The following is a 17,955-nucleotide window of genomic DNA, read 5'->3' on the forward strand; positions in this document are numbered from 1 at the left end:
CTCTTGGGCCTGCTTTCACAAAGGGCTGCTGCTCCCTTCCCAGGAAAGGACAGTGGCGGGGGTGGGCTGGCCGCAGGGGGCATCCCTGGGACGCACTCAGGGTCACCCAAACAGATCCTAAACCCGGGCCGTGCCTCTACTCAGCTAGGCCAGGTCAAAGGGAGGAGGAACCGCCCCCAAGAGGCGGTGGGCTGAGCACAGGGCGTGTGCAGACCCCTCGGCCAGGCTACCCCCCGGGGCGGCCCGACAGGCCTGGGTCCCCTAGATGTGGGTCTCTGGTCTCTTCTGTTCAGGATTGCCAGCTTCTGGAGCAAAGCCTCGTGCCCGCCAGGTGTCCAAAGGGGTCATGCTTTCTGCCAACCTTCTCGGCCTTCCCTGCCAGGGTGCTGGCCAAACAGCCACTTCCTCTGCATGGCTGTCCCCGCCGGAGGCAGCTTCTATTTCTGAGACTCGCCTGCCCTCCCTTCCTGCGTCCCTCCCTCCCGTCCTCAAATGTTGTGGAGTCCAGACACTGGAGCCAGACAGCCACAGACCAAACTCTAGCTGCGTGCCCCCATCAGGCTATGGGGCTCCAGCCTCAGTTTCTCCAATCGTGAAACAGGGTCCCGGCCATGAGCCCTGAAGGGCTGTTGTGAGCATTTAATGTGACTGGCTGCTGGCCCGGGTCGTGTACTGGCCTCTGCCCCCGGGAGGCGGGAAGAGGGGGCCGCTTCACTCACACGCAGCAGGAGACGGGGTCGGGGGGGATCCACACGCTCCGAGCTGAGCCCAGGGCTGGACACATGGCCAGTCCACTGGGAGATCACCGTGCTGGTGACATAAACCCTGAAACCTCCCCAGGGGTTACAGCAACCAAAAACTGCTCACATAAAGGGGGGCATCGCAGGCTATGCGCTCCCCCTTCCACACGCTCATTTTTAATAAAAAGCTGCTGCTAATCTCCGCTCCTCCCACGGGGAACGGCCCACGGCTCCCCTGTCTGTGGGCAGAGCCCCTGCTTTCACCCAGACACGCGGAGTGGAGGCGCCGCCGGGGACAGGACTCGGGGAGTTAGAACAGTGTTCTCGCGGGTCAAGGGGGTCCAGGCGCAGCGGTGGGCGACGAAGGTCCTCATGGTCCCCGGGCCTGGGCTGGAGCTTCCGAAGCCAGCCGAGCCGGCGTGCCATCTACCAGCCGGACCCCAAGCCGGGGCCGAGCCTTGCCCAGGTGACCCAGTCAGGCCCAGAAAGAACCCAGTTAGTTCCTTCCTGCACGTGGGACTCCCCCAGGCCCCCGACACCTGCGGCCACTCTCACCTGGAAACCACGGCAGACGGGAATCAGCGACCCCAGAGCCCAGCCCCGAGCTCCGTCTCCCCAGCCACCCCGTGTCAGCCAAGCCAGCATGAAACGTTTTTGCCAACATCTCCCCCAAATGCAGTGCTGGAGAGTCCCAGGCCTGAACGGGAATGAGAGAAGTCCTGCAGGGCGGGATCAGGGCCGTGGGGAAGGCACGGAAGGGGCAGGGCACCAGGGGGCACCAGGGGGCACCACGAACAGCCACCAGAGGGTCCGGCACTTCTCAGCACCTTTGTGGCCAGCCCTTCTCGACCCTGCTCTGCTTTTCCCAAACTCCTCTCAAACCCACAGGGCCTCGTGAGCTGCTCCTGAGAGATGTTAGCAGCTCTCCTGCTTCTCCTTCCCTACGGCTGGGCCAACAGGTACCAGGGCCCGAATGGGTGATGAGCGCCACCTGCCAACCCCAATTCTGGGGGCTCTTCTGCACCAGCTGGGAGGGGCCCTCCAGTGGGAACAGGCCATTCAAAGAGACAAGTGGTGGGCGACATCACAGAGCACCAAGTGCGGGTCAGAGCATGCGCCCCCGCCCCAGCTTCAAGCTTCCACGGCTGCCCACGCCGTCAGCCCGGCCTCAGCGGCCGCCCCCCACCCATGCTCTCTCCTGGCTCTGCATTCACCAGGGGAGGGGGCGCCTGCATGTTCCCCCCCAACCCAAGAGTGACGGCACTCACTCCGTCCCCGGCTGGGAATGTGATCATCCCACCAAATCCCCACAATGACTCGCCCTGTGAGGAATCACTGTGGCCGCTCACGTCCCCATTTTACAGATGAGACTCTAAGAGGTTATAGACCTCGCCGGTCAAGAATGGGTCTGGAACCAGAGCACCAAACTGGGAGATTCCGTGTCTCTCCTTGGCCAGCGCCAGCTCCCAGCGTCGCCCCACCAGTGGCACAGGCGAGATGGCTTCCAGGTTCGCATCTCGGGGCTGTGTGCATCCGCCCTGCCCTTGACGGAGGAGCACCCAGACATCCCCTAAGCGGGGGAGGCCGAGGGGACGTGGCTGGGCTGCATCCCTTCCCAGTTTGTTGCGCTCGGGCCTGGCCAAGCACTGCCTCTGGCCCTGGGGTTCCCGCTGGCAGCCTGGCACAGGCCTCCTGGCACAGGCTGTGGGGTTTTATTTAGACGGTGTCAGCTAAGCGGCTCCGGGCGCGCAGGCCTGAGGGGGCGTAACTCGATTGGGTTTCACAGCGCGTTTGTCGGGAGCTGCCTCCATCGTCACAGAGCGGTGCGTGCTTTGCTGGGAGGGCTGGTCACTCGACGGGCAGGCGGGGACAACGGGCTGCCTCCTCCGAAGCTCACTCCCACCCCCTTCTTCATTTGGGGAAGATTTCTTCCTGCCTGGGCCCAAATCCCACTCTCTGGGGCCGCTCCCCAACCCCTGACCCTGCAGAACAAAAGGGAGCGTGAGCGTCTAGACCGCCAGTCTGAACGTGAGAAGGGGGCATTGTGTGACCGGGACGGAGGCCTGGCCTCCCAGGCGGAAAGGTCGGGGTGCGGGGGCGAGGAGAGGGTGGCTCTGGCCGGGCCCGCCTCTCCGGTCCCACGCACCTCCTGTCCGTCCTGGAGAAGAGACGTGGCCAGAGCTCTGCACCGGGAATCCGGCCTGGGTCGCTGCCAAGGCTGGACGCGCTGCCTCCAAGTGAAAAGTGGGGAATCCCTCGGCTCATCGCTAAAGGAACAAATCCATGGGAGGCCCTCAGAACGGTGCCTGAGACCGGGCAGCACCCATAAACACGAGCGGTCTTTCGGGATGACCCGTTTAGAAGCTTCATGTGTATTCTGGGCTGAGGTGACGCGGGGGGAGAGGTCCCTGCAGGGACCCTAGAGTCTTCCTGAGTCTGGAAGACCCTGCTCCACGCGGAGGAGGGGACACGTTCCTGGACACTTTCCTGGCTGCCGGCTGTGTGACCCCAGTCCCCTCTTCACCCTCTCTGGGTCTCAGGGACCCCCGTCTGTATAAAGAGGGGCTCAGATCAGATCTGTGGTTTTTCAGGATTATCTTACCAGCAGAAGCCTTTGGCTTGGAAGGGTGGACCTGGGCGCTCCAGGGATCAAACAGAAACAAACAGCCCTGCTAGTACTGCCCTGCGGCCCCAGGGGTGTGAGGCTCTGCACCCAGTGGCCGAGGTTTACTGGGCACTTACTACGAGCCGGGTGCCGGCTGAGCCTCCTCTAACACCCGTGGGCTTCGTCCCCTTGCCTCTGAGACTGAAACTGGGCATCAGCCCATTTGACAGACCAGGAGCTCAAGGCTCTGAGTGGCAGAAGCAGAGGCTCAAAGGCCAGGCCACCTGTCTGTAGAGAGCTGCGCCAGGGGGGCAGCAGGAGTCCCCACGTGGGCCTCCCACCCACACGTCCCAGGGAAGAGATGCTGGGCAGCTGTGCAAGAACAGACAGCGGGGGGTGGGAGGGGTGACACGTCCCTCCCCCTCCCCAAACTGCTGGTGTGTGTACGGGGTGGGGGGGGTGGACCTGCACCCATCTCCCCAGCCATTGCTACCAACTCTTTATCAGCCGTCGCTGCAAATGCCTGGAGACCGGCCCGCAGAGCACTTTCAGCAGCATAAACCTGTCTCCACGTGATGGGATCACAGGCATTTTGACTTTTGTCTTGGTCATTTATCAAATTCTTTGAATTTTTGTTAAATAAGGGGCACATATCACCCCTTACCATCAGAAGAACTGCGCTATTTTCACGCAAAACAAAAGGAGAACTGCCCATTCTCCCCGGCAGGGTGGGGTGCATCGCTTCTGGGCGTCCTCAGGGGTCCTGGCTGGAAATACACGGCAGATGCCAGAAAAGTGGGCACGCAGGTGCGCCCCGTGATCCCCTGGCTTGGAATCTGTCCTAGGAAGCACTCAGAGAGGGAACCAAAGTCTCAAGGATGCCCCCACCCACCAGAACTAGCAGTCTCTCTTCTGCCCCGGCTGATTGGGATCTAGGACCCGCGTTCCTGAATCCCTATCTCCTTACAAGAGAATTGCAAAAATGCAGGTTCCTGGCCTACGCCAAGTTTCTGGACCAGCACCCCCGGGGGAGAGGCGGGAAGCGTCTCCTTTTCAGTTCCATATCTAAGTGAACCGTTGCACCTGATGAATGAGGAGGCATCTTCTGGCGGCCATAGTCGAGTTTCTCTTTGTCCGGGTTGTATACTTCTAGAATGTTCAGCCCAACACATAGTAGGTATTCAATAGATGTGGTGAATGAGTTTGTGAACGAGGGAGTAAAATACGGAGGGAGATAACCCACCAGGAAGGTTCCTACATGAGCGCAAGATTACGGATAAGACACCCCGCCCTCGCCTCTGCCCCCCCCCCCATTAGGATGTCACAAGGGGACCCTCCTTCCCTAGCTCTTCCTCCTCAGGAGCACATCCACAGAGGTGCCTCCAGCAGGGGGCTGGGCTGGGGTCCCCCCCCACCCGCAGGCTCTGGAGGGGGAGGGGCGGTGACGCAGGGCTGAGTCACAAAGGGTCTCTGGGCAGGTTGTGGCAAGGGTGAAGTTGCTGCCCGCGGGACCACGACTTAATAACAGAACACGCTACAATTCTTGAGCATTTACAAGGCACGGAGCACTGAGCTAAGCACATATTCCTCATTTGATCCCCACTATGATCCTACGAAATGACTGACTCTTAGGATCCCCATTTTACAGATGAGGAAACAGAGGCCCAGAGCAGAGAAGCAACCGCAGGGACACTCCCCTGGCAGTGGGGATCCACAGAGGCCCTCGCTGCCTTCCCCTCCTTGGGTCTGGGTCCGCAGTGCCCGCCCACTCCAGACACGGGGGTCTGGCGTTTCCGAGGACCTTGCCAGGCTGCAGGCTTCAGGGCTGCGACAGAGGGCTGGAGCCCCCAACCTCGGCGTCCCTGGTGCCCGGTGCCCCCGGGCCTGGTCCTTCTCCAGAAGACCCCTCCTCTGCTCAGGCCGCTGCTGCTTCACAGCAGCCTGAACCTGCACCTGGCCTACAGCCAGCAGAGGACAGGACGGCGCGGCCAAGGCCACTCCTGGCCCCAGGACGAATTCCTTGAGGGCTGAGGCTGCCAGATGGAGAAGAGGCAGAGTGGCCTCTCCCACGCCGGCTGGCGCTGCTGGCTTGGCACCCACTGGCAGGGCGGCCCATGGAAGCCAGAGTCAACCTGGAGCTCCAAGTCCTCTCCAGGGTGCAGCCCCCATGTCACCTCTACGCTCTTCCAGGCAGAGAGGAAGAGCTCTGGGAGCCCTGAGCCTCCATCTCCCCCAGTGACTGGCAAGGCAGTTCCGATCCCTAAGAGGCCGTGAAGATCCATCCCTTGGCGGAGCCTGCAGCCCACACTCAGCTAAATGCGTGGGCCGGGGAGCCAGGCTGCTAGGGGTTCAGGTCCTGGCTCTGCCACTTACCAGGCATGGGACCTAAAGCAAATACCCTCTAAACCTCGGTGTGCACATCTGCACAATGGGTCTAACGGCAGCAAAGGCTGCCAAGGAGCTGGGAGGATTCCACACCCAGGGAGGAGAGTGCTGGGCAATGTGCTCAGGGGCACAGCGGGGCTGCCCGGGAGCCGTTCCACTCTCGAGGCTGTCTTCCCGGCTTTCACACCTCATCGTCCTCAGCTGCTACTTCAGGCCCCACTGTGCATCGAGGTCTCAGGGGAAGTGGTCAACCCCGAATCTGACCAGAAGCAACCAGGCAGACTGAGGGCACAAAGAGACAGCACAAAGCCTGGGCAGGCCCCGAGGCAACACCACCACAACGTCCACACTCCTCTTGTGAGCAGGCCAGGGGCCTCCGCCTCTGCATTCCCACCCGTGCGGCCAGGACCTTTCACATTCCAGCCAAGCTGCAATGCCTCTGTGGGTTGCAATAAAAATTCCTAGACAGGTAGTCAGGTAGGAGGCCGGCCCTGGGATGAACAGAGAGAGGGGGCAAGGGGGCAAGCGCCATGAGCTCTCCTCGGCCTTACCCAGTGTGGCTGGTGGGGTACCCTCCTCGCCTGTGCCCCACGGTTCCCTAGGACCAGACCCAGACTCGGGGTCTGAGGCCTGGGCTCCAGGTCCAGGAAGGTCAGCGAGTCAGGAGCCCCCTGGGAAGAAGCCTGCCTCACCCCAGCCAGACCAGCCTCACGGGGTGGGTCCCTTAAGGGACTCTCAGATCTCTGAGGAGGTTTGACTGTGGTGTCACTGCGGGGTCCTCAAACAGCTCCCTCCAGCACCTGTCACACGCCAACTGTTTTGAAAGTAGCAGAAATAAAGCACAAGCTCTGCCAAAGCCTGAGCCAGACAGGCAGCAGAACTTCCCCCAACGCCTCTGCCACCGGAGCCTTTCCCAGCAGTGACCCGGCGACGGTGGGGATGATGCAGCGTGGTCGGCAGACGTGCCCATGCACCCCTGAGAGGCCCAGAGCTACGACACACCTAGGCCCTTTGCTTCACTTGCTTCCCACTGTGTCCCCTTATCCCCAGAGCCAAAACTGTGCATTAGGAGGCTCGGTAGTAAATCACAGATCTATTCTGCAAAGCATCAAACCATTTCAGGCACCGTAGGACAATTAAATTAAGGAGGTTTTTTTCCATTACAGAAAAAGAACTTAGAGATCTCGGTTAAAACACACACAGAGATCCAGATGACACACAGCTGCGACAGGCACTCCCCTGCAAACTGCGTGGGGTGCATCAAGAGTCCAAGGGGGCAAAGGCTTGGCTTCCCCATCATCGGCACCATCCCGAGAACAAGCCTGGAGCCCTGTCACTTGCCTGATGCTGCCCCAAGCTCTATGTCTGGAGGAAGGATGTGGATCTCCCCTTCATCCCTAACTTCCCACCCCCGATCTTGCTCCCCCACCTTGGGTTCCCTTCCTTCAGAGGACCCCGCAACCCTGAACCTTGATCTCATTAGAATCGAGCTGACCCCAACCTTCAAATGGCTGGGTGACCTCAAAAGACCAAAGGGCGAGGTGCTTCCATTCTGCAGGAGGTGCCACCCGTCTGTGGTTGCTAGTAGGGACCCCCGCGGAGTCCCCGACAGGAGCCTCTTAGAACGTGACTCTCCCCTAGGCTTTCCGATTTCGGCCACTTCCAAATACCCCTTAAAGGAACTAAAAATCCTAAATATTTTAATTTTTAAAATTTAAATTCTAGCCTATCAACTCACCTTCACTACATACTCTCGTCTTAAACAGTAGCCCTCATGAAATCAGGGCCATGCTTTTTCCGTTTTATCCTGACATGCATTTAACATACATCAGCCTAAGCGTGTAACGGCGAAATTTAAAACGTCCATCCACATGCCACTGAAAGTGGTCTCCCGGGCTCCTGGTTTGCCGTGGGCCTGTCGACGTCTCCGAACTTACAAGGTAGGGCAGTGAGGACACAGGTGGTTTCAACGGAATCCAGATGTACCTCCGTCAATTCATGGTGGGCACGCGTGCCCTTGGGCAAGCGCCTTCTGTCCTCTGCACGTCAGTCTGCCCATCCGGAAAACAGGTCTAGTCACAGCGGCTCCCACGAGGGCTCCGTGTGACGCGGCGGCTGGCATCAGCGACGGCAGGACCGAATCGTGTTGCCACACACAGCCCCAGGGAGCCAGAACACTGCAAACACCCCCATTTTACGGCCGAAGCAAGGACCAGGGGTGCAAAAGCCACAACAGCGATGCCACCACGATTCTGAAGAGGCCCCGGCTTCTGAAGCCATTCTGCGGGATCTGTTCCTCCCGCAGAGAAGGCGAGCCGGGGCCCCCAGGGTGCCAGCCCCACACTCCCCAGCGGGGCCCGCTCCAACCCCCGACCCACAGCCCCATTCCGAGGCCCCAGCCCTCCGTCAGCCGGCAGGAACGCGGCCTCACTGCTAGGGCCTCTGAGTAACCGCCTCCCCCAGACATGATTCATACCTGTCTGGGGTCACCCACATCCTCATTCCCTGCAAAGGAATGCACGCCAGGTGAGGCGAGCAGGCGGGCTGGCATGGGTGCCGGGCGGCGCCAGAGGTGCAGCCTGCGGGGTCTCAAGGACTCCGCTGCAGAGTCCCCCCTGGCTGGGGCTGGACAGACAGACGTCCGGGTCTGGGGTACCCGTCTACGAGGCCCAGATGCCGGTTATCAACGCTCCCCCTCACGGCGGCAGCTGGCGCTCCACCAGTGGACGGTGATTCTCTGGGTCCAGCGTGGCCCCTTACAGTTCCTTTGCCTTGGTGAGCGTTGCCACCCCAAGCTTCCCCTGCGCTAGAGAATAGGACGCACCCATAAAAAGGCATCGCTACGGATCCACACCACGCGATGGGGCTCAAAGTCGGGAGAATGAGCGGGAAAAGCCAGTCACAGCAAACATATAGTGTGGTTTCATTTATGCAAAGTTCTCCACTAGGAAAGACCGGCCGGCAGTGTCTGCTCCAGGGGGTGGGCACAGACCAGAAGGGGGCCGGGGGACCTGTCCCGGGATGGGGGGCTGTTGGGTCAGTCTGGATGAGTGTCCCATACACATGTTTGCCAAAACTCATCACGGCCTACGCTATGTCTGTGCACCTTGGTGCCTGTAGTTATACCTCAATAAACACATAAGAGCAGGGAAGACATGGGTTCCAGGGGAAGGCTAACAATTTAGGGGAAGAGAAGGGATGCGCAGGTGAGGTCTGATGGGCTCCTTCTTCTTGCAACGGGCTAGGTTTGACTGTGCCCATTTGACAGAGAAGAAAATGGATGGGAGGAGATGATAGGAGAGACCAGCACAGGCTCTTCTAGGGGATCAGGGCCAAGAAAACCTCCTGTCCAGAAAGCCTTCAACCAGGGGCCCGCCAGTGCCGTCTCTGCCTGTCTTCTCCCCCTCTGGCACCTTGTGCCAAGAGACCTTTGCAGAGAAGCAATGTGCCACCTCCGGTGAGGCAGAAAGCCTCACACAGGTTGCCAGAAATCGAGGTCTCTGGCCAGCCACAGGGCGTGGAAAGAGAAGTCAGGATGCCAAGGGCCCATTCCAACCATGGTGTCCATCAAACCCCAGGTAATCCCCCCAACCCCGAGGCTGGCCAGAGGCCTCCGGGGTCACTCAGTCGTTCCAAGCACCTGGTCCAGAACACAACACACAGGTGAGCCCCGTGCTGGGAGACAAGGCCGCCCGGCATCCTGCTGCTGCCTTGAGGACAGACGCACATGAGTGGGAGCACCAAGCCGGCACACCCAGAGTCCCTGCTGGTATGACGTATCCTTGTGATGAAAACAGTATAAGTAGCAGGCCTCGTTTAGTAACTGAGGGGCTCTGGGCTGAAGACTGGCCTTGGTTTGCTCCTCTCCCTTGCTGGAGCAGCCTTAGCTGCGGCCACACGCTGGAATTACCTGGAGGGTTCGCATCCTGGCTGCCTGCCCTGTCCCCAGTCATTGGCCTGGGGTGCACCTGAGTGCCCGACTATGAGCCTCGAGGCGGACCTCCTGTGCAGCCAGCGCGGCAACGGCTGAGTGCAGAGGGTGCTGCAGGAGCACCTTCCCGCCATGAGGCTCACTAAGCTGTCTCCACCCCCTCTCGGGAGCCCAGGCCTGCCCAGCACCCCAGAGGCCACAGTCACCCCTCTCTCCCTTCAGCTGCAGCTCAATGCCAGACAAACCCTTGCTATCTCAGGCCTGTGCCCCAGGCATCGCCACCAGGTGACCCTTACAAGGAGGGATGTGGAGAGGCGGCTGGAGAAGCCAGAGAGCAAAGGCAGGGACACCAACACCCTTGCAGTGGGGGGCGAGTGATTCCGAAGTCTAGAGGATGGCAGGCCAAGCACAGGCTTCGGAGCCCCGTGGCCCAGGTTCAAATCCTGCTCTGCTCCCTGTGATCTCCCACACCACAGCACGTGACCTGGTTTGGCCTCCTCAGGTACACACGAGGGGCACCCCAAGGACAGTGAGGCAGGGCATGCACAAGAGGAAGAGCGGGGTGTGAAAAGCCACAATGCCACTATGGGTGGACACAGAGAAAATTGCTCCCAATCCTCATCCCCCCTCGTCCGAGTCTATTCTGGGGAAAGGGTCCAGAGCTCATTCTTACTAGAGTGTAAAGGAATGCTACAATGTGTTTAGCATAGGCCTCAGGATATCCAGGGCAAAGAGGCTGTTGAGGTAAAGGGGAGGCTTCTGTGACATGTAGGCTCAGTGACCCCGATTTTAAAGAAAGACAAATGAAGTGCCGTCGGGGAGCTGGGGAGTAACAGGGATGGGTCTTTCTGCAGATCTCACCTTGCATGAGCTTGGAGGTCTGGGAGGGACCCAAGCCTGAGAGCTGAAGGCAGGGGCCTGGGCCACTCCAAGGTGGTGGCACATTCCTAGAACTCACAGAACGGACGACCACTGACTTGTTTCGCCTGACGCCTCTCCCGGCCGGACTTCCCTGCACAGACAACTCTCAGCTTCCTTCCTGAGGATCGTCGACATCGCCGTCGAGGCCTCCCCGAGCCCCACCAAGAGTGGACGCTGCTATGCAGGAGCAATGTCCGTCACGGGGCGGGAAGGACAGTGCGGGACCGACAGCCACGCACTCATCCCTGATCCACACCCTGGGAGTCACAAAGCCAGCTCAATGAACACCAGCTGGGCTCTCCTAGTCTAAGGAAAGGGTCACAGGAGCTGGGGATTCACAAATTCGCGAGCCAGACCGCAGGATCCAGCGGAGTGAGTTATTAGGCTGACGGAGAGTCACCAGAGAAGCAGACTGCGGGGAGAAATAGTCGTCAACTCCGCGTAAGTGACTGTGGGATTACGCACTTGCAGGCAGGGCCTGGATTTACACGGACAACTGGAAGCTGGACTTGTAATTACACCTCTGGGCCATGCAGCGAGCAACTCTAATTAGCCTCTAGATAGGAGGGTAGTGACAATTTTATTTAGGGCCAAAAGTAAGTAATAAAATTAGGCAGAATGAGCCACTCCACGCGTTAAGTCCCCACACTTTGCAGAATAACGAAATGACAGGCTTGACAATTGCAAACATCTAATAATTGTCGTTGTTAGGAAAACTGAAGGGACGATGGGGAATGGCCTCTGACTCTTAAGCCTGGACATTTAAAATGTTGCATGGTGGACGCCCCCCACCCCCGTCGGTGTTTTTTGTTGTTTTTTTGTTTGTTCGTTTTTTTAAGACAACATTCTCTGCATCTGTACCTCTTCAACAGTAAAGGGCTCCAGGACGCCGACGGGGGCGTCCCTATGTGCCGGCCTGCTCGGGAACCGGGATCCATAAACACGGGCCAGATACAGCGAGATAGGAGCGTATTTAGCTGTGATCTATCGTAACGATCACCAGCAGCAAATGGAGTGGCGTTTAAAGGGCCTGTTGGTGTTATTTAATCGGTTATATTCACCAACGTAATCGACACCCTCTCCATCATCTCAATACACCCACCTCTCCCTCCCATACCATAAATAGATTAGAAAAAATAGTTTCCTGCTATGGCCGTGACCCCATCGGCTGCCAAGCTCAGCCTGGTATGAATCACTCCGGGCTCACCGCGACGGCATTTCAAATGACTGAATGATAACGGGGCGGTACAGACACCAATAAATGAATCATGCCTTCCGCAAGACCAAACCTTTGGCTTTTACAGACACCAATTACAAAGTAGAAAGAAAAGAACAAAGAAATTACTCAGGGTGTTTGCGCAAAGTTGATTCATAGGTTTACAGAATTATTACCGACGAAATTGTTTTTAGGAAGGCAATTAGAGCTATGACCTGCTCCGGCACCATCATCAGCCTATCGACATGGGAATTTGCAAAATGGGACAGAGGAGGGCAGCCCCCAAAGTCTTGCAGGGCACCCGGGGACCTCCCTTTCTGCCTCCCCCTGGCGGGTTAAGACTTCCGTGAAATCCTTAAAACCTGTAGCCACACCAGCGACGTAGAGGAGGCAGGCACATTTACACACAGTTCCTGTAGAAACCTTGGTATCAACTTTTATTTATTTATTTTTATTCTTTAAATGCAGCAGCCACAGTAGAACATAGAGATCCTCTCTTCTGGGACCAGGATTTGGAAACACATCATCTACCACAACCAAACGCTCACCCAATTTCTCCATGCGAACCGACTGCAGATAGTTCAGATCAAAGCTATTTTACCTATTATAAAACTTGGGGGGTAGATGAAGAAAGAGCATTCGCTGTGGCCACATGCAAACTCTGAGCCTCTCCGTTAACGAAGTGTGACCTCTGGGATGAGTCAGCCCACAGGCCTTGGGTTAGAGCTTGCCGGCCAGGCTTCCTGGACAAACTTCTGCAAAGTGTAGAAGCATCGCCGTCAGGAATGTCAGATCCTTGTGGGCAAACCGACGCGGGAGAGAATAACACCGAGCTTACACCTGGCTTATGCTCTCAGGCAGCCGGCCCTCTAACCACCGGCTCCCTGGACCGTTCATGGGTACAGCAAGCAGGTGCCCTGGGCAACGCCAGCCCCTGGTAGTGGCCAGGTCACGCAGGCCACTGGGGCAGAAAACCCTCTTTTGGGAAAGGACTGTTTGCTTTCAAAAAAAAAAAAAAAAAAAGGACTGTTTGCTTTCCCCAAAATTTGCTAGAAATCTGACTCAGCTCCCTGTGTCTCTTTCTTCTCAAAAAGGGGCCTGGGAACCCCGATTTCACCCACGCTGGTGGACCCGGGCATAGCCAGAGGAAGGCTCAGGCTCGATGCGGGGCACACCTGTGGGAGGCAGGGTCCCCACAGGGGCCTCCAGTCAAGGGACCTCAAAAAAGCCTTGGTGGGTGGAACACACACATTTTAAAACATGCGTATTTTGTATCATGAAACATTTATGTATCTCTCATAGATCCAAAGATATGCGGTTTTATATATTAAAGCACACATTGCGGTATTTTTAACCACTGACACCCAAACAAATCCGCAGCTGGATTTGTCACTTTTACCGCCCCCCCAAAAGCCAGGGATGGAACCACCATGTCCTGGAGACCTAAGGACCAACAGGGACTCTCGGACCCCTGCAGCCTACGTGATGTGCATGCCAGGGATCGACGACTCCCCATCGGTGACAGTAAAGGACGGCGGCTGCTCCCGACAGACCCCATCATGTGTCAGCAGTTCACAGGATATCACCCACACACCCAGTGGTCACAGGGGCAAGTGAGGGACATCGTAAATCCATCCCCTCGCCAGCTGCTTCACTGTTTATTGAACACCTACTCTGAGCCGAAGAGCATGCAAAAGCGGACCAGGACTCGGCACCGCCGTCCCCGTCTCCATCACCGCCAAAATCTCCACGAGGGACAAAAGACACAGGACGAGGTCTCCAAACGTAAAAGGCAAGGTGGGATCTTGAACCTGCACGGCTGTTCAGAGCTGTAGGTGTGTCTGTCGGTCCGGCCCTGGGGGAGCCCAGTGCTGCAGGCCATGGAGAGCTGGCAGGGGCTTCTGTAGGGGACGGAAGAGCCTTAGGAGCGTTCGGAGCCGGCTCCTAAGGGCCAGAAGCAAACTATCCAGCTTCCAGATCCCAGGCCACGGGGGATGGTACACTTGCTACCAAATATTTAAAACTCTTCTGCTAGTAGAGCTATTTCCCAAACCCACTGGCACGATACTCATGGATTTTAGTTCCGATACGTCTAAAGGGAAGAAACTCAAGACTCCAGGTTCCCTGAGGCTTCTGACATCCTCACCAGGCACTGCAGGCACCAACTCTAAGCCAAAGGACCCACCCCTTCTTCTTCCCACCCCCGACCCAACAGAAAACAAATACATATTAGAACCTGCCGGGACATCAGGAAGATCCTATGATCCCTGATACCTCCGCAGGTGAGTCACGGGAGCCACCCAGGCTCCTTTCAACACGTGGCGTCTCACCGTCTCCTCGGAGCGACCTCCAGCTCCGCTCGCGGGTGACAATGGGTGGGAGAGTAACCCTCCAAAACACCCCGGGTCTGAAGCAGGTCTGTGCAGAAAAGAACTGCCCTATACATTCTCCAGCCGGGGCGGTGGCAATGCACCTTTGTCATCTCGATACTCTGAGGACTGAAGCAATAGGGAAGAGACCTCGACCTCGTGGGACCACCGTGGCTGAAGCAGGGGAGGCAGGTCTGCAGCAGGGCATTTCTCCGCCTGCCCCTTAGTGCGGCTTTGACCTTTCCCCCCGAGGTGACGGTAGCCCGGAGGCTGAGGCACCTTTCCTGCCCCAAACAGTGGAAACTTCCTTGACGGTTCAGAATACTACTTGGTGCCCGAGGCACTTTTCATTGCTCAGGCAACTGCCCTGCCAACCTAGGAAGCAGGTGTGAGCCTTCTCTCCATTTCACAGACGTGCTAGTGGAGGCCCGGGAGGGACTCGGCCCTTGTCCCAAAAAAGATGGTTTTCAGAGTCTTTATCTTGACCGCGTCCTGTCCACTCTGGACTCTTCTTCCAGGCTGCCCACCGCCCTGCCCATGCCCACTTCCTTCCCCACCTCATTCACACTCAGGGTTTCCACAGGCTCGGGGGATATACTGAGCAAAATGGGCACGGTCCCCAACCCCTCAGTGTCTGGGGACCAGGAGCAACACAACGGACAACTAATTGAACGGTACCCCACACAACACGACAAGTGCAACAGGAGAGCCCGGGGTGCTCTTGGAGTCGAAACCAGATAACAGGTCTGAGACCCTGGGGGGGCCTGCCTGAGAGAGGCTTTGAGTGTCGCCTCGGGTCCAATCCCAATCGGCCCCCTCCCTGGAATAAACTCACTTTGCGTCTGCTCACTAGAAGGGCGGCTCTCAGAGGGCAGGGTTGTGTCTATACGGTCGCGGGCATTCTGCACCACAGTCACTAACTACGTGACGAAGCGCTGGATGGCTGAGCACCTAAAGGATGCCACGTGTCCCACACCCGCCCCCGGAAAGTCTGCATTTTCCTCACCTGGCAGTGCAGACCCCAGATGGCCTGGAAATCAGGGTAAGGTTAACAGACATGGTCCCTCCATGTCTGCATGGCCATGCAGCAATCTCCTGCCCCAACATCTGATGGTGGTGGTGGTGGGAGGGGGCTGTAGACAGGCTGATGCCAGCTCCCGGTGCAGCCTCCTAAGGGACACCTGCCTGGGGGACATCTCGCCAAAGAAAGATAGCTAGTGTGCGGCCAGAGTGGAATGGACCCGACCACACACCCGAGATCTGTTCCCGTTCTTCCTAGTGAACGGTCCGATGGGCGCTTGCAGTCTCGGGACAAAATCTAAACTACCACTGCCGGGTCGAGTCTTGCAAAGATAATGTTGGGGCTCAGGGAGTCGATGTGGTGTTGTGGGGTTAGAAATCAGAGGAGCCCGAGCTTGGGGGTCAGGGAGCTTAGGTCTGAATTCCAACAGATCATCAGTTCCTGGCTGTGTGACCTGGGGCAAGTGTCTCACCCTCTCTGGACCCATTTTGGAATCTGCAAATTGGTGACAGCGTTAGCTCTCGCAGAGCTGTTTTGAAGATTAAGAAAAATGCGTCACTAGTACCTGGCACATAATAAGTTCTCTATATCCAACTAGGAAAGGGAGTGGAAGCAAAAAATCCATCAGTCACCCTGGAAACAGAAGAGAAACGCCGTTCTGTGGCTCTCAGAAAGCCCAGGGATGCCCCAACCCTCTCCAGGCCCATCCCAGGGCACCGAAGCCCCTGCTCTCGTCAGCAAGCCGCTCTGGGACTTTTCCCAGTGTGGTGACAGGCACTCGCACGGGTACCTGACAAGGCCCTGACGAGACACAGAGGTGTCACAGATTGGCTCTGTAGTGTCACCCGAAGGGAAAGTGAGGTTGACTGTCAATGCTCCGAGTTGTCATGACTTCATGGAGGGGTGCAGCCCACCTCGGGGAGGGGGCAGGGCAGCACAGAAGACACAGGTGCTTGGAGACGTGGAGCAGAAGATGCGCCCCCCCCACCCCCGCCCCCATCGGCGAAGAAGATCAGGCTCTTATTTTGATGGTTCACGGCCTGTACACCCTTATTTGTTAAAAAAAAAAACTGACATTAATTTTCAAAAAATGGGAGCCGCAAAGCATCACCAGTTCCTGGGCTTTGTGCTCTGGGTCTTCTGCGCTGGACCTAGTGGGGGGTCTGGAGGTCGGGGGTGCTGCTGACTTCATGGGTCTGTGCCTCACAGCCCCAGCTGGCCCCCAGCCTCCAAAGCTGGCAGCGGACTGCGGGAGCCCGAGGGGGTCCCTAGGAGAGCCTGGGGGGCATCCTGCCCAGGGGTGGGCATGCTGGGGGTCTCCCAGCCAGGCCTGCGGTGGGCCTGGCAGGGACCAGGAGAGGGAGATATTCAAGCATCTCCACCTTCAAGGTCACGGTTCCCACGTGGGCCTGCCTATTCTGACGTCCCTGGCCCTGCCAGCACCCCAGCCCCAGGACGGGGAAACCTTTTTCCAGCGCAGACCTCCTCAGGCAGCGACCGCCGGGGGGCAGGACAGAGTGAACAGCTGAGACTCCCCCCATCAACTGTCACCACCAACCCCCGGGAACACAGAGGTTTCTCTGAAGAGACACAACCCCTCAGCACACAGGAGCTGTCGGTACCCCGTTTTCATTTGGACCACAGGACAGCCAGAAAGTTCTGGAGCTGGGCTGGGCTTCCATCTCCCTGGCCCCCAATCCCACACTTAACCCACTGCAACCCACAAGGAGATCGGGTCTGCAGGCGGGTTTTGCAGGACCTTCGAAGTGAGAGGAAAAAAAAAAAGAATTGCCAGTACTTAAAAACCAAGGGTTTTACATCAAAATCCGGCTGTCCAGGTCCCGGAAATTGAAAGGTCTGGCCTCACTGGGCCCGCGTAGCAGCTGCCCCCCAACCATGGCAGGACTCACCCCCACAGAAAGCTGAGTTTGCCACCCCGTGCCACGCTTCGCTGGCCTCGGGAAGCCCCGGGCACAGCACGGTGCCATCCTCATTGCTCCCGGGCACCGAGAGAAGAGTGGGCACGTGCCAGCACACAGGGCCTCCACACGTGCCCCTAACTGGGCATTGGCACGCGCATGCACACACACACGTGCACGCCTATATGCACATGACACCTTTTAAAAAACACAAAACAGGCCCCTGGCTTTGATCACCTCCTCAGCATGTGCCCCATGCAAGCAAGACCCCAAGGCTGGCGGCCTCCCGACTTCCACTGCTAGGAGCTCCTTCTCCTTGGGTAGCATCCCAGACCCTGAGATGCCTGCAAACCTGGCCTTTGGATGATAAAACCCTTAGAGGAAAAGCCACGTGGGCCCTCCAGCTTGGGCCCTACCACCAGTAACCTCCTCCACAACACATTCGTACATTTGAACCACTGACCAAACCAGGAACGTTGACAAGCCGCGGGCCGGGACGCGCAGAGGGCAGGTCCGGGGGTGCACCTGCGCCGGCAGCTCTGGGGCTACTGTGGGGCAAGCGCTCCTAGCTGTCCCAGAAAAGCTGCTGCCACCCTGGCCCTCCCCAACAGCCTCCTCTCCTGGGCAGCTGTGCACACCGCTCCATTTCCCTCTCCTTCCAAGGGAGAGTGCATAAATCTGCACAACTTAAAGGCCCAACTGTGTGCGTGTGCACTTTTTCCCCCTTTTCCTTACGTGCCCAGAAGGTAAAGCCATTACCCGAAGAGAAGCTGGCAAAGACAAGCAGCAGTGGAGCATGTGTGTGCATACGTGTGTGCATGCACTGGCCGTGTGTACACACACACAAG

The 17,955-nt window shown here is 58.0% G+C and overlaps 1 protein-coding gene across 5 annotated transcripts in view; it reads right to left on the reverse strand.

Moving 5' to 3' along the window:
* PMEPA1 (prostate transmembrane protein, androgen induced 1) overlaps positions 1–17,955 on the reverse strand; it is a 56,851-nt gene that overhangs the window by 33,477 nt on the left and 5,419 nt on the right. For 2 of the 5 annotated variants that reach the window (XM_035705578.2, XM_025470503.3), the window contains exon 1: positions 4,429–4,633. The exons of the other annotated variants lie outside the window; for them this stretch is intronic. In XM_035705578.2, the coding sequence (XP_035561471.1) occupies positions 4,429–4,447 (19 nt within the window). In that variant the 5' untranslated portion in view covers positions 4,448–4,633. Of the gene's footprint in view, positions 1–4,428; positions 4,634–17,955 lie in introns of those variants that run through there. 5 annotated transcript variants of the gene reach the window in all.

Source organism: Canis lupus, chromosome 24 (assembly GCF_003254725.2).
Source record: "Canis lupus dingo isolate Sandy chromosome 24, ASM325472v2, whole genome shotgun sequence".
Taxonomy (NCBI): Eukaryota; Metazoa; Chordata; class Mammalia; order Carnivora; family Canidae; genus Canis; species Canis lupus.